The following is a 24,673-nucleotide window of genomic DNA, read 5'->3' on the forward strand; positions in this document are numbered from 1 at the left end:
TGTGCCCTCACCAGCTGACTGACACCCTGCAAGCTCTTTGTGATACAGATACCCTTTCTGGTTTACTTTTTAAGAGTCACTACTATGTGTTTCATTCTGATCAGGATGTGAATTATATTTTAATAACAGAGGATATCTTTGAAATATTCTTGACAAGAACACAGTTACAAAAACCTCTGATGAACGCTACTATCTACTAGCAAGTCAGAAGGACAACTACCTTTAAAAAGCTAAGATTTGTACAAAGGAAAAAAGACATCATCACCTAATACCGCATTTCTCTTCTACAGTATGAGAAATATGTATGACATCAGTCCAGATTTTTCAAGGCATTAGGACTGGTGCATGCCATGGTCTCAAGTGACTATCTAAAAAATGCAGCTGAAGGGCTGGAAGGACTTTTTAATGCAATACACTATTAAATTACATATAAGACAAGATGTGAAACAAGACCTTGAGAGGGAAATCTCCTCATTAGTATTTCTGTTTACATGAACCAGAATCATGTACAAAATCAAAGAACTGCATTGCAAAGCTGAATCAAACACCAGCAACATAAACAGCGTGATATCAAGTGAGCAACAAGGCTGCTTTTAAGAAACCAGGACACTGCATCCTGGAGCTTACTGATTGCTGGGCTGAGGGAGACGCTAAAAGAGCAGCAGATAAAGTTGATGCATTTGTTGTAAACTTTCCAGCATTCAAGCTTTATTTGTCCGAGTTTGATACTCCCCTCTGTGGGTGGAGAAGCTGAGGGACTGGCTGACGTCACCCAAAGAGTAGAGATAAAGTGCAGTGCCCACAGCTTTGGAATGAGTAAAACTTCTTAGGAGGTATAAAAGGTCGGCTGCCCTGTCTGGTAGGTGCTCTGCTGACAGCAGCCTTCCTCCTCACACAGACCCAAGGAAAAAAAAACAGTAACAAGGAAAATCCGTCCACAATGCCACAAAATGTTGTTCTCCAAGGACCGTCACCCTGGGGATTCAGGCTCTCAGGAGGAATAGATTTTAACCAACCCTTAATCATAACCAGGGTATGTATTCTTTCCATTTCCTTTCTATTTATTCCATTAAATAGTTGCTGTAGATTTTTGTCTTTTACTTTTCTGGAGTTCAGAGATGCAGACAAAGCTGTGAGTAGATAAAAAAGTAGCTGCTAGTTCTGAGGAAAGCCAGCTGAATACTAGGAGTTTTTGCAAGTTTTGTGTGACATGTTTCTCTGATTGGTCTAAGAGACTTTAACTGCGCTTCTACTTAGGTCTCAAAATTAAATTCAAGTGCCTTGGCAGCAGAAAAACTCTGGCATGGTTTCCTAGGCTTTCAAAATTACATTTAAACCTACTAAAAGCAAGACCTCACTTTTATGCTTTCCACAGCTAGCCTCTCTGATCACTGGGGCAGAAAACTGCTTGGCAGCAGCTCCTCATGCCTGGGAGTTTGTGCTTTGCAGATTAATCTGACTCTTATTTAATTAAACCAAGTTCTGTTTATTGCCAGCAAAGGTAACAATAACTGGTTTTACATATCTAAAAGTTTTCACTTTCATCAATGTTAAAAGAGTGAGTTATTAGAAAGTTATCCAGTCCTGCATATGAAAGAGGGTGGGTTATTAGGTGGGTTTTGCCATATTTAGAAACTAAAAGTTTACCTTGCTCTCCCTCCCCCAATAAACAGCAAGAATTTGAGCCTTCATTCTTTTTCATGGATTTGGAGATATTAGCTGCAATATAAGAAACCAGTGACTAGATCAATGTAGCATAATACACACTGTCAGCTGCCCTGCATCTACAGATGTGGATCTGCTCAAAAGACAGGGTATAGATTTTAAGAATTTCTATATTTTAAAAATTGTGTTCAATGCGCAGCAGGCTAGAATTCATTCTTCTTATATTTCTCCTGCTTTTCAGGACCTTAGACACACCAAATATGTGTTCTGTGAGCCTCCAAAATGCTACAGGGGTTTTTTGGGGTTTTTTTTTGTTTTTGTTTTTTGGTGGTTTTTTTAATCCTACACTATGACTCACTATATACACTTTGCCTGGTATTGAATATATGTCAACAGCCTTGAAGGATGGACACCACTAGTGATGTCTTGCAGTAAACATGCTTCCAAACAAGGATCAATAGAAAGTTTAAGGACCATCTTTTCACATATTAACTAGTAAAAATTAACTTAGTGATCTATTCTAGATTTATAAAAGCATTAAAAATTATGTATTTTAAATAGAAATAAATGAAAATGCCATTATTTAACTGAATGAAGTTACATAACAACTACTCATAGAATATAGCAAAGCCTTTGGAGAAAGAGAAGACTGAAACATTGAATTAAAAAAAATCTCAGGATGTTTTGGGGCCTTCATTGCCTTTTATGGGCCTCTAAAAGAAAAATAGTTTCCATTATCTCTAATGAAAAATATTTTAGCGGTGTCTGGTTTGTATTTTCTTTGTGTTTAGATTAAGTGCAATGAAGTTTAAAACTGCAATAACAAAGGATGTTACTATAAATATAACTTTCTAAAGAATAAATTACTTTGCAGTTGACTCATACCTACCAAATGCCTCACAAGACATAAGCCATTGCAGAAATGCTCAAAATCATGTTTCAAGTAGTACAATGAAATATAGACATACACATACATATATATAGGGAAAAAAGGTTACATTTGCTTAGCTCAGGCTTAAGAATATTAACAGTACATTTGTTTAAAGTTAGTATTTTTGTTGGCACTGTATACATTTAGAAGAGTCCCTCATTAAGTATGCATGCAATACCCCTTAAGAAATAGAGAGCATTTCAAAAGATTCTCCAGTCTTGCCTCTTGGGGTCTAGGCATTCCTTTTGTAAAAGTTATCATAAGCAGCCCATTCACACCAGGTTTAACTGTCCTGATGAGCCAAACTAAACAATAAATATAAATTATTTTAAAATATTTTCTGAATAAAATAATTGGACAGGTGTTAAGATTGGTTGGCTATGTCCTTGTTCAACAAGAGACAGCTTTTATCAGGACTTGTCAAGAGAGACAGACGACATAAGAGATCATTATCCACCTGTCTAAAGAACAGATGTCACTTCAAAAGCTCATGTGAAAATTGTTCTGTTGTTTTGACTGTTTCAAGCAAATGCAAAAACTACAGACCATGATCACTGGGAGAGAAGAAGAACAGGAGGGGAGTAAAAATCAACATATTCAAATTCTATTATGGTCAGAAACAATAAATTAACTACAAAGACTGAAAACCTTAAAATACTTAGAACTTTGCATAGATACAAAGAAATTGCATTAATGAAACTGATCACAGGAAGAATTGAAACTTGTGCAGTTTGGAGAGAATGATGAAATATTATCAACTCTAGATTTAAGTTCTATTTTATTTTTATAGACCTTTACCAATCACAATGCAAATATTCATATTAACTCAATTTTATGTTTAGCCACTCTGTCTGCAGACATTCATAGCTCTCTTCAAAAAAACACAAAGCCTGAAATATTTATGATGGTGTAAGGTGATGAGCTTTACAAGTCTATTATCAGATGCAGAGACATTTTCTTCAGAGTTTCCTTGGAGACATTTGACCCTCATGTGGCTAAATAGTTAGTCTGTGACATCTGCATGACCAACACATATTTTTGTATTTATCCAAATCCAAGATACCCAGGATACAGGAGTAACAGGCATACCATGGAGACACGGCCTGAAGAGCAAGGCAAAAATTTTCCCAAAGCAACACTAGAATCTACCTCATGAAGCCAGGGTGACCAAGCAACAAACACTACTGTCACAAGACAATTCTAAGAGTTCAAAATACACAGATAATGTGTCACTAATAAGTCCTTAAGAAACAGCACCACTTACATTCTTGAGGTGCCCACAATATCAATATCATACCCATGATATCTTGCACTGCACAACGTGGTCCCTTCCTAAAAAACGTAGTCTACCGGGCAGGTGCCTGCTCTGCAGCCTAGCAGGCCTGGGCACATAGAGCTCAGCACCCCCATCAAGGTGTTAAGGCCCAAGGGACATCTCAGGAGCTTGGGAATGATCAATTCAGCCGAGGAATAGGAAATACAGACTCCTGTGCCTTTCCCTCCTTGCTCCCACCAAATGATGGTAACCCCATTCAAACACCTATGTGGTATCACTGCAGCTGCTGACAACTTACAAAACCCAAGGGATTTAGGAGCAACACGGAGCAGGGCATGTTCTGCTAGCAGCACACTGCAGGGGAATGTACTGTGCTAGGCAGACACACTACTTTATAAGGCAGGATCACTATCTCAGGGCTTTGCTGCAGTATATCACAGGTACAGCAGATGATTTGTTGTGACGTGTAAAACACATAAGCTGCAGAGTAACCTCCATAAGGGTTATACAAGCTAAGTTACTCTTGAGAGAGAACCAAGAATGGTTGGTTTGCCCAGTTAGGTAATAAAGCATCAAGAGTCACATTGGAACATGAGGAATTCTGCTGCAGTTTGTCATTGCAGAGATATTCACAACATGCTAAGCCAAATCAGGAGCAATTCCACATTGAAGGAAGAAGAATGATCATACCTCTAACCCCTGCCTCATTATAGTGGTATAAGTGGTCTCAGTGCTGATCATTTACACCTGCAGCTGTTGAAGTTTGAGAAGTCAACAATTTTAGAGATTTCAGACTTAGAATTTATAAACAGCTTCCTCAATTCATATTCAAACAGATTATTCAGGCACCTGAACACTTTGTTAAGCACCCAACACACTAGTCCATTCTTTTGAAGGGTGAGGGTGTAAAAGTCTGGCCACAAGTACCCCTTTGGAAAGTCTGCCCACCTTGATAACAACACATGCATTGCAGTTTGTTACAGTGATATCAAAAATAAGTTTACTTGGAGGAATGCAAAAAATGAGCTCACAAACCAATCTCTTTGATCATTCAGACTCACCTAATGGAGACAGAAAGAGGAGAGAACTACTCCTTCACTGATTTTTGCCATTATTTCAATACTAATACAGTGTAACTCATAGTAAAAAGAATTTCTGTTCGGCTTTTATGTAGACAGTAGTGTCCCCTTCAGAGACAAGGCTGCCAGCTTCACCAAAGCTGAGGTTCAGAACATGCTGGAAGTACACTGGGCAGTTTACTCTCTTCCTTTGCTGGAAAACTGTGCTGAAAACTTTGCTGGAAAACCAGAGCTGAATAATGTCTCCACAGCATGTTTTGCAGTCAAGACAATACATGCCTTCACTATAGCAGAAAATAGTGAGAAAAATTCTCTCCAGTAGATTTTCATTTAATATATGCCACAGATAAAAGAATTGCATTTGGAAATAAGACTATATTGACATTTTGCCTTCACACTGGGATTCATTTACTTACAAATACAGAGCTAATGTTACTTTGCATGACCCAACTTGTCCCTTCTGCTGTTTGAAAGCTGTATTTCAGAAGTTTATGTGCTACATGCATCAATTTCATGTTGCTGTCTAAGTAATCAAGAGTTGCCCAAAATGGCAATACACACATAGGGGACAGAAATCCTGCTGAGTGACCTAAGACCTCTTGTATATGTGGCATGTGTAAGTGTTGCAGTGGCAGGAGAAGTCACCTCTTGCAAATAGAGGCCTGTAATTCTAGAACAAGCTTCAGTAGCATCTAAGGTCATGGCCTCTCTACAATAGTTATTTTAAAGCAAAATTATGTTGCATTTCAATTAGTTTTACAACCATACAGAAGTTTGTCAACTAGACGAAAGAAAGAAAAAAGCAAGCATAGAAAGATAAGTTTAGGGCTACTTCTGTGAATGTCACAGATGGTGGTACGTGTACATAAGGTATGAATTGCACCACACAGACCACCATGAAGGATCAGAGCCACTGTTATTTAAATGCCATGGGATTAAAACCTAAGCACTTTAAGGAGTTCAGTAACACAATTTCTTACCAGTTCTTTTCCACTGATTGGTGTTGTTAAGGGGAAAATATAACTTTTTTTCAAGCAAATTATAATGGCAGTAGGGAAATAATATTTAAAGATGAGTTACAGTAATTACAGAAATCAGAGTGGAAACTAATGCAGAAAGGTGAAGCTAATTTCTTTCTAATTTGGAGTTACGATGAATAAAACATTCATATGGTTTCCTGACAACAGAACTACAGAGCCTTTGGCAAAATACCTCCCCCATCCAACAGGAAATAGGGGAATGTGATGAAGTTTCTTTTCTCTATCAATTTTTGGGCCTGCATGGTGATTAAGCAGTTACATTTTGGTCTTTTCAGATTACACCTGGAAGCAAGGCTTCAGCCGCCAACCTGTGCCCTGGTGATGTTATTATAGCTATTGATGGTCTAGGCACAGAGAACATGACACATAATGATGCCCAGGAGAGAATTAAAGCAGCTACACATCAGCTTTGTTTGAAAATAGAGAGGTATGTGTACACGTCTTACTATTTCTGAAAGAAATACTCAATCAACAGTACAATTTCTGGTGTAACTATGTAAAATAGTTTGAGGAAGTTTCCAAAATCCTTAAAATTATAAGCAACCAGACCTACCTCTTAAACTCCAGATCAAGCAAGACTCCCCAGAACTCATCTTTGTAGGCACAAAAAGCTTTCCTCAGGTTACTCACACTGTAATTCTGTAATTCTGCTGACTGCACAAGTCCTCTGTTTACTGTCAGTAAGCAAGAAGTTCTTCATGTTTGGGGACATAATAAAATCTTCATCTAGTGTCAGTTGTTCAGGGACCTCTCTACTCTAACACTCCCTCAGCCACAGGAGCTTATCACTGCCTCCTTCTCCCAGCCACACATGAAGCTGCCACTGCATCATCCCAGTTAGGAAAAACACCATCATGTCACACTTCCATAAGGGGTGACAAAGGAGTGAGTTTAAAGCCCATCAATCTCTTTGGTCACAACATATTAAGCCTAAAAATTATTCGCAAAGCAACGTTCAAAACAAAACTGAGAAACATTGTCTTACCTGAACTGCAGTAATCCAGAAACTTTTGTGTTCACTTCTCTCTCTTCTCTCTACTAGTTCTCTTCTCTCTCTCTCTTCACTTCTCAGGAAGAGAAACAGCCTGCAGCTTCACATCTCCAGCTGAGTTTGCTCAGCCTCTAATCAGAATCACTTGGCACACTCTTTCAGCTGTCTCCAAAACTAAGACAGGGCTGATTAACTTGATGCTCTCAAGGAGGCACAGATCTTTATTGTAGCTGACTATAATGTTTCTTTTGAAATACAAAAGTGTTTTTTTAAGGAGTGTTGTTGAATTACCAGAGCACACACCATAGTTAAAAATTCTGTTAATTCAGTGTTCTGCTAAAGATTAATATGCCATGTAACAAGTATATTGGGAAGTCAGTTTCAAGATGTGATAAATGTATATATATCAAGCAGCACCAAATCAATATTTAACATTACTACTACACTACTATAAAATTAGCTGCCACATTTCACTTTGTCAATAAAAACAGAACTGTAAATGTTTGTTACTTCTGCCTATGTGACTGAAAGAATCATCTCTGCAACTTCAATTTCCCCTTGCAAATACTTTGCATACTTAGATTGCACTTCAACATTGAAAAGCAGGCTTGACATGGGAATTATAGTCTTTAAAAAAAGAGAAATTTATATATAGGATTATTACTAATATATTCAATTATTCATATAAAATACTCTGAGGACCCAACGTTAATTCTAGCAATGATTAAAAAAAAAAACAAAACTAAAATGTTTGGTCAGCTCAGGTCAGAAAGGCACTAATCTCCCTTTCCTTTTGCATTTGGTAACTATTAACAACCTATTTCCCATGGTTAGTAGCATACATATCTTGTTTTTAAGTAAATACATTTAATATATATCGGTTACATATAACTGACATATTTTTATGTCAAAACACTAAAAAAGCATAGAAAAAGCCTACAGATTTACAATCTGTATTATATTCTATGAGGACATCCACAACTCTATAGGAATTCAAATTATTTAAATTCTTTCTTTTTTTCTAGGGCAGGAACTAAATTATGGTCCCCACAAGTTTCAGAAGATGGCAGAGCACATCCTTTCAAGATAAATTTGGAAGCTGAACCTCAGGTATGAACTCTGAAAAGTTACCTAACCATTTTAATTTGCCTTTTCAAGCTCAAAAAAATCTCTCTTGTGGTCATTAAAATTCTTTAACTAGAACTTCATCCATAATTGGCCAGTTTAAGCTCATATGAACCACCATGATTATGACACCCAGGAGCACCATTTTAGCTGACTCAATGTTTTTGATTTTTCAGCTGTAACCAAAACAAAACATTAAAAAGCTGCAACAAATTCTCATTTTCCTTTAAGAGTCTACATATCACCATAGTTTTATTATAGAAATAAAAGATGTCCTCTTATTCTGATACAGTTCAAGTTGCTTTAACCCTTTTAGAGATTCTTTGTCATAAAAGGAAGTTCTTCATTCAGGAATAAATATCAAGTACCTAAGGGATGAACTCATCAGATCACAAAATTCATTTTGATTTAGTCAGTTAAACAGAGAGATTTTTAAATGCTAGATCTCTTTACCTCCATACATTTTTATACTATGCCACAGAACTGAAGTTTACATATTCACACAAGACCCATGTACAGGTCAATAAGCAAATCACTCAGCACTTCTGACTAGGAAAGTCTTGATCATTGTATATGACTAAAGCAAATCCAATCAAATGAAAGCCATCTCTTTTTTCAAACTCAAAAAAGAAAAAGCTATTATGAGTCAAAGCCTTCATATTGCTAAAGCGAATTAGCTAGCTACTGCTTACAGCTCATCCTTTATTTCTTTGTCATTCCTCTTTAACCTACATAAACATTTGTTGTTATCTCAAGAGCAGGGAGGGAAGAGTATTCTGCTGATCCTGGAAGGCCAGGTTCAAAGCAAATATGTCAAAGTATTTATTCTGTGATATCCTAGGGGAAAAAAAAAGTGTAAGTCTAGATTCCATTTCAATAAATCCAGTGCAATAAATACTTCCACCAATTCTGTTTTCAAAGAGATGCTCCCAAACACAAATACAGCATTTCAGTGTTACATTTCTCTCTCTTCTTTCTGATCCAAAACTTGCATTAAGTGATACAGCAAACTCCATCAGAAATAATACAGCCTCTTCAGCAGCAGAAATACTATGGTGAAGAAACAAAACTATTTTAAAAGCATATTCTTGTGGAAGAGCTAGGATACACATTAGATGACTAGCGATGGAACAAATTCACTAAAAAAACTAAAGAGAAAACCTTGCAGGCATGCATGACACAAGAGCAATCCCTCTGCATGAAAGCCGCATTCCTAAAAAGGACAGTTCCTTAAAAATAGATCACAAGATTTCACTAAGTGCTATTTGGCAGACAACTGAAAAGCAGCCTCCACTGGGCAATCAGAAAAACTGTTTCTCTCAGATTAAACAGCCAGCATTTTCATTTAGTGTATCTCTTTTTCATTCCTACGAAGTTCAGGAGTCCTGAGTATATTTCATAAATAGTAGGCATCCAAAAAGTAGCAAAGCTTGCAAGCAAATATACTAAACCGTTCCTGGAATGTTTTACATTTTAGATTAAATTCTTCCATCTGAGTATCCATCACTCCCTGTGAAATAAAAAATACATATAGCCTATTTTTCTACAATTGCTGGAATTTAAAATTAAGTTTTACAGCATATTTTGTCACAAGACAAGACGGAGCAGCATGTATACCAGTATAGAAAACTGTAAAAGTTTCTTGAATCTCAGATGACAAATTTTTGCACAACTACAACCTGTGCTGTCCAAGTCTTATAAGAGTTTGCTGAATTCTATCAATAAATACAGGCACTGAAGCCAAGATGAATAGAGAAAAATGCAAAAGCAGTAATGTATTCCTTCAAATACAGAACTATTTTATCCAAAAGTATTGCATACATTTACCAGTGTGCAGAAATGGAAAACCACTGACTTCTATTTATATAATAACCAAAATTATCAAAAGGTCATAGATCTTATAAATGTATCAGTATTTTTCACTCTCATCAAATAGACATTTTAAAATTCACTACAAACATTGAGAGAAGTCAGTTATTTAAAAGAAATTATGAGCCAACTAAATAACAATAACAAATGATGACTTACACAATCTTCTTAATAAGTATCTAATTCAAGTTTGTAAGCTAATAAAAGATACTTACAAACGAATGGAAACTCTATTTTAAATTGTTTAGCAATGTAGCCAAATATTTGGCCAAAGAATGCTTGCTTTCGTTTCAATGAATGAAAATTATTCTAGAGTCATGGAGATGGCTATGTGAAACCTGATAAACAATTCAATAACGTGCCTACATACAGCTATGGAACAAGGAACCTTCACACTGTAGCAAACTTCTGAATCAGCCTGAGAATCTCCCAAAAGCCACCTGGAGACTGATACAGGCAATTGTTGGAGCACAGTGAAATTTCTCACTATTTTTTAAATCTGAGAAGAGGAAACTGAGGCAATAATTCTAATTCACAGTAATAAGTGCCTGACTGAGAGTCACTCTTGAAAGCTACACATTCCCACATAAAAAAAAAAAAAAAAATAAACCAGCCACACTGATTTTGATAGCCTGGAGCAACCTATAGTGTGATGGATAAATAATAGGGAATAGCAGACCACTTGAAGAATTACCAGTACAATCACATTGTATTCTGAACAAAGGCAAATTAGAACATAAGGTTCTCAACAGATGTAAGTAGAAAGAGAAAATAAAACCATTACATGGCAAATTTTATAATAAAATTATTTTTAAATGCTTTCTGCTATATTGTCAATGTAAAAGAATATGATGACTCATAAATGCTTTCTGTTATGATCCCTTTAACCTCATTGAAAATAATTTTGTATTAATTGCCATAATTTCTTGAATTGTTTTTATTTCAACTTTTCTTTCTTACTTCTATGTTTGCCTTTGAACAGTTTGTTCAGTCAGACTAGACTTTTAGCCATGAAGGAGATTATACATTCCTGGGAAATGTATTGTGCATGTAGATCAGTATAAAAATCTAAAAAAAACACAACCCATTATTATAAAAAGTAAGTTTCTAGTCTCTTAGCATTTATAATAAACTTTTGAAACAATATAATTGTGCTGGGCTAGTTTTGAGGACCTACCTCTCTTTATAACAGCATTCAAAGATAAAGATCTTAGTCACATGATACCTCCAAAATGTTCACATTTGTGTTCTGTCACAGCAATCACCCCAAAGAATGCCATCATATAAGGTGTGACATATGCATTTCTACAGGCTTTTGGTGCTACATTATTTCTATTCCTGATACCTGTATCAATGCAAAAATATAGCTAGCCCCACAAAAAAATCAGTCAGTTGGGAAAAATAATTAATAAATTAAGTACTGTAATTCTCTAATATTCCTATTTTGAAATTTCAACAACTTCCAGTTCTCATTCAGCTTTTGAACTAAAAGAGGACTTTTCACAGATTCAATGATATCAAATAAACACAAGAGCTGGACTATTTTTGCTGCTGTATGTTCTGTCACTGACATTTTATATTAATAGATGAGTTATAAAGAAAGCAGAATTTAAGTCTCACTAACTGCAATTTGTTTCACAACTGTTACATTGTAAACATGCTGTTATGGTACCACATCTTCTATTCATTTCTCTATAGGAAATGAAATATGGGGATGAAATTACAATGTTCACAGTTGGTTTTGTTTGTTTTGTATCATACATGGATTTGAATCAATTTTAAATACTTTGACATTAATATCCTTCATTAAGTAGCCATGATCCTAAACTATTAGATTATGTCCATTTACTAATACATTTTGTTAACTGCAACTCTGTTCTATCAGACAGAAAAAAGGAATTGCAAGTAAAACCTTTGTGCTCATTTATCCGATTACTGCTTTCAGTAGCCTCTTAAAGTGCAATGCTGCTAAACATTTTCATTTAATAAAACTGCTTTTTACTGTTTGCATTTTCTGGTTGCATATTCTATATATCCATGATTTTTCTTTAGTCTGATCCTAAATATATTTTGGAAACTATTGTATAACAGTTGTACTCAATACCAAACCCAAACTGGAGAACTGGAAAAAATTTCCATGAAAATTTAAGTATTAATGACCTCTGCTATCTTAACATTGCAAGTTCAAGTTTCTAAGGAAAAGACCAATTCGGGTTGTAGAAACCTCTTTGTTAGAAACAAAAGCTTTTTATTCCATATGGATGGAAGTTCAAATGCTCTCACAGCACTGTTTCCAAAGAGTGCCACATGCCATCAGGAGAAGGTGATGAACTGCAGCAGTTCATGTTCTTCACTCACTATGGAAAAGGGAAAGAAACCCTCGGCAGATGACAACATTGTTTTTTTCAAAGTCCCTATTTCTGAGGCTTAGGAGTGGACCTGAGCTGGAAGGGCCTCAAAGAACACTGTAATAAATACACAGAATAGAAATAAGTGAATGTTCATGCAGTCAAATGTCTTTTATCATTCCTGACCAACCACTATAGAAGCACATATTAAGATATCTGACAAACCATCAGAGATTTTATTTCCAGATCTTATCCTTTTGAATTCCACAAATTGAAGAAATTACCCTGCCAAATGACAAAAAAAAAAAAAGTATGGTAGAATATGGGCACATAGGCAGAACGATTTCAAATTCACCCATTTCTGGGTTTTACTTATTTATGGTTATTTCATATTAAATTATAGAGCAGTGCAATTTTTGATACACAGATATATTTAAAATTTAAATACATTCAGAAGAATGTCCTCAATCTGATGTATGTTCAAGATTTTATTTCAGTTAAAAGAAGCATTAAAAATTATGTGGTTTTTAGGTAAGACACAATAAAATCATACTTTTGGAAGTCCCTCTATCACTATGTGATGAAAATGAAGAAGCTAGAGAACACTAAAGCAAAGAAATTAGGATAAGCATACATTAAATGTTTTTAAAGAATAATGTCACAACCGTCTCAAATCTGGTGACCAATATGAAAGGTCACTATAATATTCATCCCTTCCATTTCTTCTAAGCCTTCTGCTTCCCTGGAGGTGATAAATTAATGTGTGTGGCTCAAGTAATATATACAAAATTCATGGAAAAATATAATATGCATGCACCAGTTAAAAAATAACAGAGTTGCAAAAGTAAAAATGCAGTTATTAACAATACCGGTGTTGTCAGATTTACTCATTGCTAGCTTTGGTGTGCATTGTAGCTCTGTGTGTTTTGTCTGCCTATCATGTACAGGAATTCAAGCCTATTGGTACAGCTCACAACAGAAGGGCCCAGCCTTTTGTTGCAGCAGCAAATATTGATGACAAAAGACAGGTAGTGAGCTCCTCCTATAATTCTCCAATTGGGCTCTATTCATCTGGCAATATTCAAGATGCGCTTCACGGACAACTGAGGGGTCTCATTCCTAACTCAGCACAAAAGTGAGTATTGGTATTTACTTATGATACATCGTCATTTGTGGTATACCATTATCTGTTCTGGTTTCAACTTAAAAGTCCAGCTCTTGTTTTTTTCTGAGACTCAGGTGATTATTCATTATCCAAAAAAAAGGGTGATCAAAGAAACATTTTTTCCCAACACTAAGAACTATCCATTCAGCTTTCTAGCAGCAATGCTGCAGGTAGCTAAAAAGCGCCTTCTGCTTTGGGCTGCAACACTACCCTCCAACCTTCTCTCCTGTAACTGCACTTCACTCTGCATGTTTCTGAACACTACAGTGATTCTACTTTGAGCACCAGGAATGAACAAACTAAACATGGTTACTTCAGGGTTAAAATTTGTAAACATTGTTAGCTACATTTAAACTAGAAAGCATTATGACTGAATGAGGATTTGTAGGCCAAAGAAAGCTATTTTATCTCTTTTTTCTTTACAGGATATCAACTACTTTGAACATAAGCATAATATTCGGCCCAAACCTTTCATAATCTCAGGCCGAAGCAGGTTATAAACTTTGAGTGCTGTGCTGAATTTGATGCATGGTGTTATTTTTTTTTAATGGATGGATACTCACCATTGACATTAACTAAGCATTCTGATGCATTTGAAATTTACTTATAGTATTAGAGTCCAATGCTGAAATTAAAAGCAAACAAACAAAAATAATTATATGGTTGTCTTTCAGAGCTCAGGTTTGAAATTCAAATTTCTCTTTCCAAGACAAAGTAGATCTACACTCCCATCTCAGTTATACTGATCAGAGTCTGCAGTAACTGCAGCCATGATTCAGTTTACAGCGCAGTACCAGATATTGTACACTTACAGATCTTTGGCACTGTGAACTTCTTCTGACCAAACACAGTGTAATTTGTTAACATGCTAAATAAAACATAGCTACATAGTACATATATATTTCATATTACATATAAATAAAAGATAGCCTACATATAAATAAAAGATAGCTAAAGATAGTGAGTTATAAGCTAGGACATTCAGAGATTTCAAATTTGCATTTCTGCAGACCTCTTTCCAGAGGACAATCTACTGCTGAGCTAAAAGTAATAAAACTGATGCCACAGATTTGTAAATTCTAAAGCAGAAAATCTTGTATATTTACATCCAACATTTTAGTGTAATAAAGCTCTGTCTTAACTGGTGATGAAGTTCCTCACTACTGCTTTCATTATTACAGAGGGGACAAAACCAATGCAAACTCTTTGGCTAAAAACACAAGGAAACTCAAAAGGGCCTGAGGGATTAAATATATTGTGATGTGATCCTTTATCCTTTCTAGCAGTAGCAGTTTGTGGGACCACTAGGTACCACACAGAGCTGACTTTGGGACTGCTAGGTATCATTTTACAAGTGCCTGGATTTATGAAGAATCAAATGAGTATCAAAAGCCTAATCTCACAATTCAGAAATGAAAATTATGTAGTATTTTCCATGACAATGTTGAAGTAAATGGCCTTTTACAAGAATATAAACTGCAAAAACTACCCTAACAGCAATGCAACAAGTTTAAGAACTTCAGCTGGGCAAGGTCTGCCTGGAATTCTATCACTGGGAAGGTCTGCACTAGCAAACTGCAGAACCTCTTACAGAGGGTGTTACATCTACAAAACCTTGGTTGTCACAGTTTGTCTACTAATTTTCATCAGTTAGACTTAATCCACTGCTAAACACAGAAAAAAAAAAAAAAACACCTCCTCAGCTCTAAATATCCCTTTAGAACAGACAGCAGAGGCTAAATAGGACTCTGACTAAAAGAAGACATGATTGTGGACTGTGGGTTTGAGCTAATGGATTCGACATTGGACAGAATTTGGGATTCTACTCAGGTGAAACTAACTGGAAATTGTCCTTAATATATAAGTTATTTATTTTTTACCTATAATTTATTCTTTTTTTTTAATATTATTTTGGCTTCACATAGCGAGAATGAGAGTTGTGCTTTTTTTCTAGTCTTCTGCTACATTCCATTTACTAACACTATTAGCACTAACAGAACTTATTCTACTGCAGGATCTAATGGTGGTATTGTTTCTTCTAAAAGAAAATACTGCAAATATGTATGTTGCCCTGTGTGAATTTTTTGGCTGACTCATGCTTGGTGATGATGCACAACTATATTTGCATTAAGGCTTGCCTACCATTTCAGGAATGCTTTTGTTTGACATGTCTTTGATGAAAAAATTTATATTTCCCTTTAAAACATCGAGAAAGTGGTCCTACACAAATTCTGCTTTGAATCAAAGGCAGAATTTTGGGGTTTCTACTCCACCCAAGAGTAGCTACTGGGCAGAGTTCTGTACTATCAAAATGGAAAACAGAGCATTGTCCCAGGTTTACACAGCTCGGAAAGAACCACCCACAATCCTGATATCAGGCTGGAGGACAGAGATTAAGCATTTATTGTCCCACAGCTCAGAATATCACATAAATGGTAACCAATGACTGTAGAAAGATTTGGTTATCTGCTGTTACACAGCAACAGCAAAGAAATACCCCATAACAAAGAAAGCCTCTGAGGTACTATGCAGACAAGATTGTAAGTGTTCAAAATAGTGATGCTGAAAAAGACTTCAGGTCTTATATTCACATTCTTTTGCTAATCTTTTTCCAGGTATGTTGAATTGGTGTACAGTTACTTCAGTCCTGTTAAGCAAGACTAATATTTTTTTAAAGTGTACCTCTTATTTTTTATATATAAATTATATGTAAAGTCTACTTCAAAAGCCGTAAGATTAATTCTCTGAATTAACTCATTGTTCTTGTGAAGGACCACTTCACATTCTACTGGAAACACTGTAATTTAGAAAAGCAAAAGTAAGCCTGGATGTTGTAGTAACTTTTTTTCTTTGCAATGATCAACAAATACTTTTTTTTAAAAAAATGTTAAACTAGTTTTAAAAGATTCATAAGTATCTTACTCTAGAATTTAAGTAAATCTAGAAAATGTCATATTCATTATTTTACACTACTTTATAGTAGATTTTTGGCAGCGTAGTGAGATAATTGTGAGGTACAGAAATGGAATGACATGTCTAGGATTCTTCCAGTGCTGCAGGTGTTTATTCTGTCTCTGACATGAACAACTTACATAAAGTTTGCCTACTACCCTTTTTAAAGATTATAAGAATTACTCACTTAGAACAGAGAATTATAGGGAGGCTTAATTATTCCTCAATAAAACCTAGTATTAAAAATGTAAAATAATTTATATACTGAATTATTTCATCAAAGGATTTTTACTATCTTTAGAGAAAATGCATGCCAGAATTTTAAGGACTGCTTTATAGCTGACCTTGATACTTTTTATAGGAAAACTATCATCAATGACTACACGTACTTTTGCTTTTCTCTACTTTCTGTACTTTTGCTTTTTGGAGCTTGTTCCATTTATGCTTTTCAGCGCTGTTAACATCACTGTACCCCTGTCCTTTTGTCTTCACTCTCTGTAATCCCATGCACGCTGCACCCTTTCCTGCACTCTGGCCATGAACACAGTGGATGCAGCACTCCTTCGGGGCTGGACTGTGGCAGTGGGCGCAGCACCCCCTCTTCAATTAGCACGGTCAGCTCCATCTGCCCCACCGAGCTGAAAGCAGTGTCTAAGATGGCCCCTAATGTGCCCCTGGAAATGGAGCTTCCCGGTGTCAAGATTGTACACGCCCAGTTTAACACACCTATGCAGTTGTACTCAGATGACAATATCATGGAAACACTGCAAGGCCAAGTTTCTACAGCTCTGGGGGAAACACCTGTCATAAGGTAATTAGAGTGGCATCTATATTATTTACAAAGACACAAATTTAAAATACACCAAAACATAGTCTCACACTGTTTGTATGAAAAAGGGGGAAAAGGTTAGAGAGAGACCAAGTAATATAAAACCATTCAATATGTTCACTAAAATAGTATTCATTTCTGGGTTTTAACCCAAAGTATTAAAGGAGTCCTTCAGAATGTACAAATAAATATTTCATAAGTAATAATCTTAGAATTGCAGCTAATAAATAAAAAATTATTATACTACCTGGACTATTGCCTGACTGACCACACCAAGACTCCGATTCTCTCCAAAATTTAAAACTTTTTAATAAGCTATAATATTTATCTAATAATTATTTCATTATTTTCTCTTATTAATAATTCATAAAATAATAATTAAAAAATGTATTTTCATTGTTGAAATTCAGGTTACAAAGATTAGGAAATATTATAGATGTTTATCATGTTCTAGATACTTAACTCCCATTCTAGACAACTCATCCAGGACAACTAGATCTAGTACAAAAAGAGACAGAATTTACATTAGGCTTACAAATCCATGTCTGACGTATTAATTTATTCAGTGCACAACTAAAGTCAGGTAGGCGCCTTATATATATAGATAAAAATTATGATTATACAATGAAAAGTTTAAAGCACTATTCATTTTTTAGGAGACAATTCACCATTTAGGTTGCTTTATCTTTACCTTTGCATAGTAGTAACCTATTTTCCTGTTTTACAATAGTACTTATAAAATAATTCATAATATTTATGATGTAAACTAAAGCTAATTACTGATATTTTATATAAGCGATAATCATTTGCAACAATGAGCCTTCTTTAGCATCTTGCAGAATTTGGCTGATGCTAACAAAAAATATATATTTATATAAAAGTATTTAGGGTCATCCTATCTAATGAAAACTGTAGTTCATTAAGTCTTTTCAGAGTGAAGTTACTCTATTGCTCGAATATTTATGCTCAATCAGAACAATTAGAGAACAATAAAAGAAAAATTTTCTGCTTCATTATTGTGAAATAATAGATTAAGCCCAAAGTAATCAGATTTCACACTTCCTGTGACATTGCCTGCTCTCTCTATGCAGGTTTGAAATGTCTCTTGCTGTGGGATGGTTTTCACTATGAATGCATTAAGAAATGTAAAATGACACATTTGTGTCTGGGTTTTTTGCCTTCTGTATGTAATTGCATTATCACTTGCTTTATATTTATAAATATTTTAGTTAAGAGAATTCAGAGGTTTAATTAAACATTGCCAAGAATTGTAAAAACTACACTACTTCTATTAATTAAAAGCTTCTGACAAGAGAAACTGGTAGTTTTTTCACCAGCTCAAAGAAATCTATGAATCTATCAAAGAAATCACATGGCTCAAAGAAATCTACTGATTGATGAAGGTCAAAAAATTCACATATGCAACAGGGGTCACTGTCCAACTGCTGCTGCTCTTACTGGGTCATTTGGCAGCTTGGATGCTACCCAGGAAAACAAACAAAACCATTTAAAGAAAAACCCAGTCTAGTTCTTCATGGACAGTATTAAGCCAGTTGCACAAGGAAATTTAAACTGGACATTTGTGCATGTAGCTGTAAGACAACAGACTTCATCAAAGTAAATTTGGATGCTTCTGATTACCCCCAGCAAGTGTATGAAATTTACAAATGTTACATATTCAGTCTAATTCCTGTCAGTCCATATAGTCCTCTACTCTTTCACTCAACTACTTAGGATGCCATTTATCATGAACAATTTGAAATATTCATTAGAGTTTAAAATGCCATGAAATATTCTCAGTAAAATCTTTGTCTCACAGGTCATTTGAGATTCAACCATCAACTCCTGTTTGGACAATAAATTGCTTTAAATTTTTATTATAATACTGCCATTGCAAAAGAAATCCTTGTCTTATTTTTATTAAATTAAGAAACAGAACATTCATTTTTCAGTATTCACCTTACAGTGTTTCCTATTTTTCAATACTTATTTCACTCATTTTTGTAATCTGTATATTTAATAAATAACAATCCTCTTAGCCAAATAATCACCATATTACCTAGTGATCAAGCTAACTTAGAAGTCATGATCTCCCAAAAGATTAGACTGGTTAGGTTTTGGCTGACCTTACGTAAAGGCATGAGCTGTGATTTTAACAACATTCTTGAGGGCAGCAGCTGCAAAAAGGGAACTTCTGGATACCATAGCAGAGAGCACCTGGTAATACAGCAGATGATCACTGGAATGAAACTACTTTGAGATTAAATGGCCTTTTCTCAAATGCCAGTAGAGCCAAAACAGTAATTATGGAAATATGTAAATTAGTTTCTAGATTTATTTTTGTAACAGTTGCACTGATTTAAGTTTTTTCATTACTTTGTAGATCAAAAAGAGGCTATATGAAGCAATGCAATCTGGAAGAAAGTTTCTCAATAGCCGTAGGAACATGTCTTTATGTTTGTTTCCTGAGTCATACTCTGTGCCTGGTAGAGACATTGCTTTAGAGTTATGTTTGATTAACTGTTTTCATCTGCTTTTTCTCCCTTTAACACAGTGACCCATCTCCCAACTCAGTGTCTCAGTCTGACGTGTACAAGATGCTGCATGCCAACCAGGAGGAGCCCAGTCAGCCACGCCAGTCTGGCTCCTTTAAGGTGCTCCAGAATTTAGTCTCCGAGGAAGGTGGTTAATAACAACATATTCTACCTGTTCAAATCATTTTCAAATGTTTGTGGGAGGGGGGAATCCATGAAGAAAATAAGAAATATTAGAGATACAAGAATTTCTGAAAGGCCAAATTATTCCAGATGTTATAGCTACCACACCTGCCATGTCTCCTGCCATTTCCCCTCCTTGCTTGTACAGCAAGCAGTCTCCTCTGAGAATACAACGCAGGTGCTGATCACATTTTCCAGAATCTCCTCTCAGATTTTAACATCTTTAATATCCAAAGTTGACTTAACCTGAACAATAAGGTTTTATCTGTGAGAATTATTGGGACAAGCTGCTTATACTCGTGACACCACGAAAGAAAACACCCTCTTCCACATCCAGCAAAAGAGGAATTTAAACCAACTCCTGAAATCCCCTTAAAACCTATTTCCTCTTCATTACAAATAAAACTGAAGAAGACAATATAATTTATAGTTGTATTTCCTTCAAATGAAGATGTTTTGAAAAGAAAATTATTAAAGGCTGCAAGTTTGCTATACTTAGAGTAAGCATAAAGAGCAAAATACAACCAAAATTAACCTAAAAGGTAATATTTAAAATTTTAATGCTTACATATCAATATTTACTAAAGAAGGAATAAAGACATCCAATTCTCTACATATATATCATTGCGGGATTTTTTCTTAACATTTTCATGTATTTTGCTATTATTATATATTCATATCATGTTACTAATCTTTCCAAATTGTTGTACGGTTAGTTATATAAATAAGAAGCTTTCTGACAATAGGTCTTGATTATGTCACGTTTCTGTGTTAAAGTCCAATCCTCCTCCCTCTCTGCTATATCCAAGACTACTCTCAGAGAATTAGTGGTGTCCATGAGGTAGAGAGCACTGCATATGCAATCTCTTTTGGACTTGCTTTTGGTTACAGCTTACACAATATTTCTCCTGATTCCAAAGAGGTGGAATCTGACCTACTAAACTTTTTTTAGTGAGACTGCATTGTTTGTTCATGTTAGTGAAAGCCTATAAATACATCCAGAAGTGTATGTACAGTACAGGAAGTGCAGAAAAGTTCTTAACTGCATCAGATGCCTTTATATTAGCCTGTACATAACAGGATTGTTTTGTTTCTCAGATGGGCGCCCTGTAGGAACAAGAAGTGTGAAAGCACCTGTAACAAAGATACCTACTGCCATGCCTGGTGTCCAGAAAGTGCCACTGTGTGACAAATGTGGGAGTGGGATTCTGTAAGTTGTTCCTTTTTAGTTTTAGAAATCCCCAGCTCAAGCACACATCATCCTCAAACACCACTGCAAACTACCAAAGTGTGTTCCCATAATGTTACTAGAGAATAGAGATATAAAAATATATTGTTCTAAATGTCAAATTATAACCTGTACTTTCACCAATTTTAATACAGATTCTATAAGTTTTGAAAAAGTATCACTGAGGTTTTAATTGCGATTTCTCAGGACCTTTTGCATGTCAACTATAAACAATCACATAATGAAACCAGCAGTTACCCACAATGTGCTGTGTCAGGCTGTGAATTCTCAAAAATTTCTTGTTAATGTAAAGCCTCCTTCTCCCAACCCAGTGGGAGTATCCAGAAAGCTCTGTAGACCTGTTTTAAAACTATCCGATTTCTACCTGATTGACATCCCTAACTTCAGCAAGGAACACAGATAATGATGAACTGAGAAAACACACACATGAAGAAAAAGCAATGTGGTTTTGAAAATCATGTTGTCACCCTTTTGATAGGTTAGGCTGTGCTTTCTGTCTTGTAACCAAACCAACGTGTTTCTTCAAACTCTTCATTCTCCAGTGCTCGTGAACTATGTGATCAACTCCACAGCATTTTATGTCACCCACTCAAACTCAGCATCCAACCTTAAATTATATAGTAGTTTCTAAAACCACAAGATGAACAACTGTAAAGCCTTAAAATAAATACCTAGAACTTCCCTTGTATCATAAAATCATAGAATGGTTTGAGTTGGGAGGAACATTAGAGATTATCTAGTTGGAACTCTGCCATAGGCAGAGACACCTTATCATAGTTCAGGTAGCTGCAGTTGCTTTTCTCATTTTAAATTCATATGAATTGATCGGGGCTTTTTCTTTTCCTTGTTTCCATATAGAGGGACAGTGGTGAAGGCACGTGATAAATACCGGCATCCAGAATGCTTTGTGTGCTCTGACTGCGATCTCAACCTGAAACAAAAAGGCTACTTCTTTGTGGAGGGCCAGCTGTACTGTGAAGCTCACGCCCGCGCCCGCATGAGGCCACCAGAGGGATACGAAACAGTCACGGTTTACCCGAAATGCTAGTCCCAGGTTAACACACAAATGTATGCATGCACACAAAAAGCCTTTACCAGCTTAGAACTGCAGTAAGAGTGTCAGGACTTCTGCCTTAATCCAAAGTAGCAGCTTTTAAACCTTTCCCTGTGGGATTCTGAGAGAGGTGGAAGTCCTTGTTAGTCAGCAATAGTATACTATACCAGCAAAATTCTGCTAAAATGTTGGTTTTGAAACTGTCAATATAACTCAAGGAAGTATAAACTAAAAAGCTCTCCTAGAATACAAAAAATGAAACAGCTGAGGTATTACATGAATGCTACAGCATTATGTACATATATATATATTATATACATAAGTGCTGCAAGCAAGACATTACTTTTAACATTAATTATTTGTGCAAACACCAACGCCATCAAAGTCTTACAGGCTGGGCCGCTACAAATGTAGAAACTTGACAAATTGGAAAAGCAGCAATTTTACATGTTTAGTACAAAACAAGCAGTTGTTCACATCTGCTATTATTCAACTATCATTAATGTATGCCATGCCCCAAACATGTTTCGCTTACTTTGCTCTGATTTTGGGGTTATAGTGCCTTAATTTTCTGATGCAGCAACTGTGATAAAAAAAAAAAATGTCAAGTCACACAATAAAATGTTTAGTATAATAAAGACTGGTTAGTATGAAGCAAAGCAAAAGTTCTACGTTGTCTTAATGATTTTCAAATTATATCAACTTTCACATCACTTTGCAGAAAATTGTTCTGAGGCACACACACACATAAATTGCTTTTTGGAAAAAGAACTTCACACTCTAATAGGAATTGTGAATTCATTGTGAATTGAGAATGAAAACTAATTTTAAAACTTTTATGCATCTCCATCTTTCAATTTCCATACTAGAAACTAAATCTATGATGGGGAAATATCATCATAATATCTTTATTGCTGGTAAATTAAAGCTTGGACAACTTTAAAATAAATGTTAATTAAAATATGCAACGGCACAGTCTTTCATTAAAAAGCCTGGTGAAGACTTAAGGAATAAAAAACCAAAAAGCAGAAGGAATAGGGGTTTGTAATCAATTTCTGAAACTTTCAAGGACTACATTGTTTTCTGGTAGGTGCCAGCCACATAAACACATGTAACGGGAAAACCATACTTAGCACTTTTAGAAAACATCAAACCCAGACATAAATTCTTTATTGGGGTATTTTGAACCTGCTATAAAGTAGAAAAATCCACAAAATTTTATATCAAGTTCACATGACTAGCAAAAATTTAACAACCCAGAGACAAACAATCTTATGTACTGTACCCATTCTATAATGTAAGAAGCCTATAATACAAGTAGAATATGGAATCAAAATCAATTATACATACTTTAAACCTATTTTAAAAATTCACAAGTCCCAAAGATTTAAATACAATGTCCACATATTCAAAGACTTTTCAAAATGTCTTAAATATTCTTTCAGAACTCAAAAGTTTTTAAAATGTGTGTGTCACTGCATTTGTTACTTACATTTCATATCAAAAGCAAAGATTTTTAAAAAAGTGTTGCATCCTTTTCAAGGTTAGTTCTTGAATTATTTTTGGGCACAAAATATAATTCTGCTCCTCAGGTATCATGGAGGAAATGTGTAGTATTAATATTTTTCAATTGATAAAGCTCTTGAATCTGAAAATCCTTTTGAAAATAATAGTGTGCATAATGTCTATTTTTACAAACTTAAAATGTCATTGGTGTTTTAAGATGTTTGTTTAATTTTTATGTCTTTGTGGAGTTACTAAAAGTAAAAAATAAATCTACCACATATGATACTTATTCTGTGTTTCTTTTCATCTGGTATGGAAAATGAGGAAGTGTGAGTGTCAAGTGACCTGACTTTGATTTCAGTCACAGAGAGCAGTGTGCTTTGGATTGATCAGATCCCTGGCAAGAATGAAAGACAGTTTTTATATTAGGCATTTGAGTACACATCCAGGGCTTTCTAAAACAGAATGAGATCATGTGCTTTCCAAACTAAAGACTCAAAACTCCTCTCTTTAACACACCAAACACACCAATTGTAAATGTGGGGAAACTCTTGGAAATGCAGATACAAGAAGTCATAGAACATGTCCTGATGCTGAAACTCTGGGGTAAATTCAGTGGTATTGCATCATCATATAGTGCTGTTTTGGGAGGTTTGAAGTTGGATGTGGCTTTGATAGAATCAGAAGGTAAGCCTATCTAATTGCAAGTACTGACCTAGATGAAAATCCATAAAATCAAGTAAACCATGATTTCAGCTAATGCAGATTCTGAAATCTCTGATCCTGATAGAGGAGAAAAATAGGAAATCTCACTCCACAGTCACTTCAGTCTGGGAGAACTGAATATAGTTTTAAATGTGAGAGGAAGATACACCAA

General features: G+C 35.3%; 1 protein-coding gene across 3 annotated transcripts; it reads left to right on the forward strand.

Annotated features, from left to right (window-relative positions):
* The first annotated feature begins 686 nt into the window (after positions 1–686).
* PDLIM3 (PDZ and LIM domain 3) lies at positions 687–24,074 on the forward strand. 3 transcript variants are annotated; one of them, XM_038135986.1, is made up of 8 exons: positions 694–1,033; positions 6,267–6,418; positions 8,008–8,092; positions 13,915–13,982; positions 16,989–17,252; positions 19,825–19,952; positions 21,086–21,197; positions 22,095–24,074. In XM_038135986.1, the coding sequence occupies exons 1-8, from the start codon at positions 941–943 to the stop codon at positions 22,282–22,284; spliced, it is 1,092 nt and encodes a 363-aa protein (XP_037991914.1). In that variant the 5' UTR covers positions 694–940; the 3' UTR covers positions 22,285–24,074. The 3 variants fall into 3 exon arrangements, with proteins under 3 accessions (XP_037991915.1, XP_037991914.1, XP_037991916.1); XM_038135987.1 differs by lacking the exons at positions 13,915–13,982; positions 16,989–17,252 and adding an exon at positions 13,272–13,459 and having other exon boundaries at positions 687–1,033; XM_038135988.1 differs by lacking the exon at positions 16,989–17,252 and having other exon boundaries at positions 696–1,033.
* Positions 24,075–24,673: the final 599 nt, after the last annotated feature.

Source organism: Motacilla alba, chromosome 4, assembly GCF_015832195.1.
Source record: "Motacilla alba alba isolate MOTALB_02 chromosome 4, Motacilla_alba_V1.0_pri, whole genome shotgun sequence".
Lineage (NCBI taxonomy): Eukaryota > Metazoa > Chordata > Aves > Passeriformes > Motacillidae > Motacilla > Motacilla alba.

What these genes read in the sequence shown, in the direction of transcription:
- PDLIM3 (XM_038135986.1), top strand. Translation starts at nt 941, where the DNA reads ATGCCACAAAATGTTGTTCTCCAAGGACCGTCACCCTGGGGATTCAGG. An exon ending in CTTTGTTTGAAAATAGAGAG is followed by an intron (nt 6,419 to 8,007) that starts GTATGTGTACAC and finishes CTTTTTTTCTAG; the next exon opens with GGCAGGAACTAAATTATGGT. An exon ending in ATTTGGAAGCTGAACCTCAG is followed by an intron (nt 8,093 to 13,914) that starts GTATGAACTCTG and finishes TTTTCTTTACAG; the next exon opens with GATATCAACTACTTTGAACA.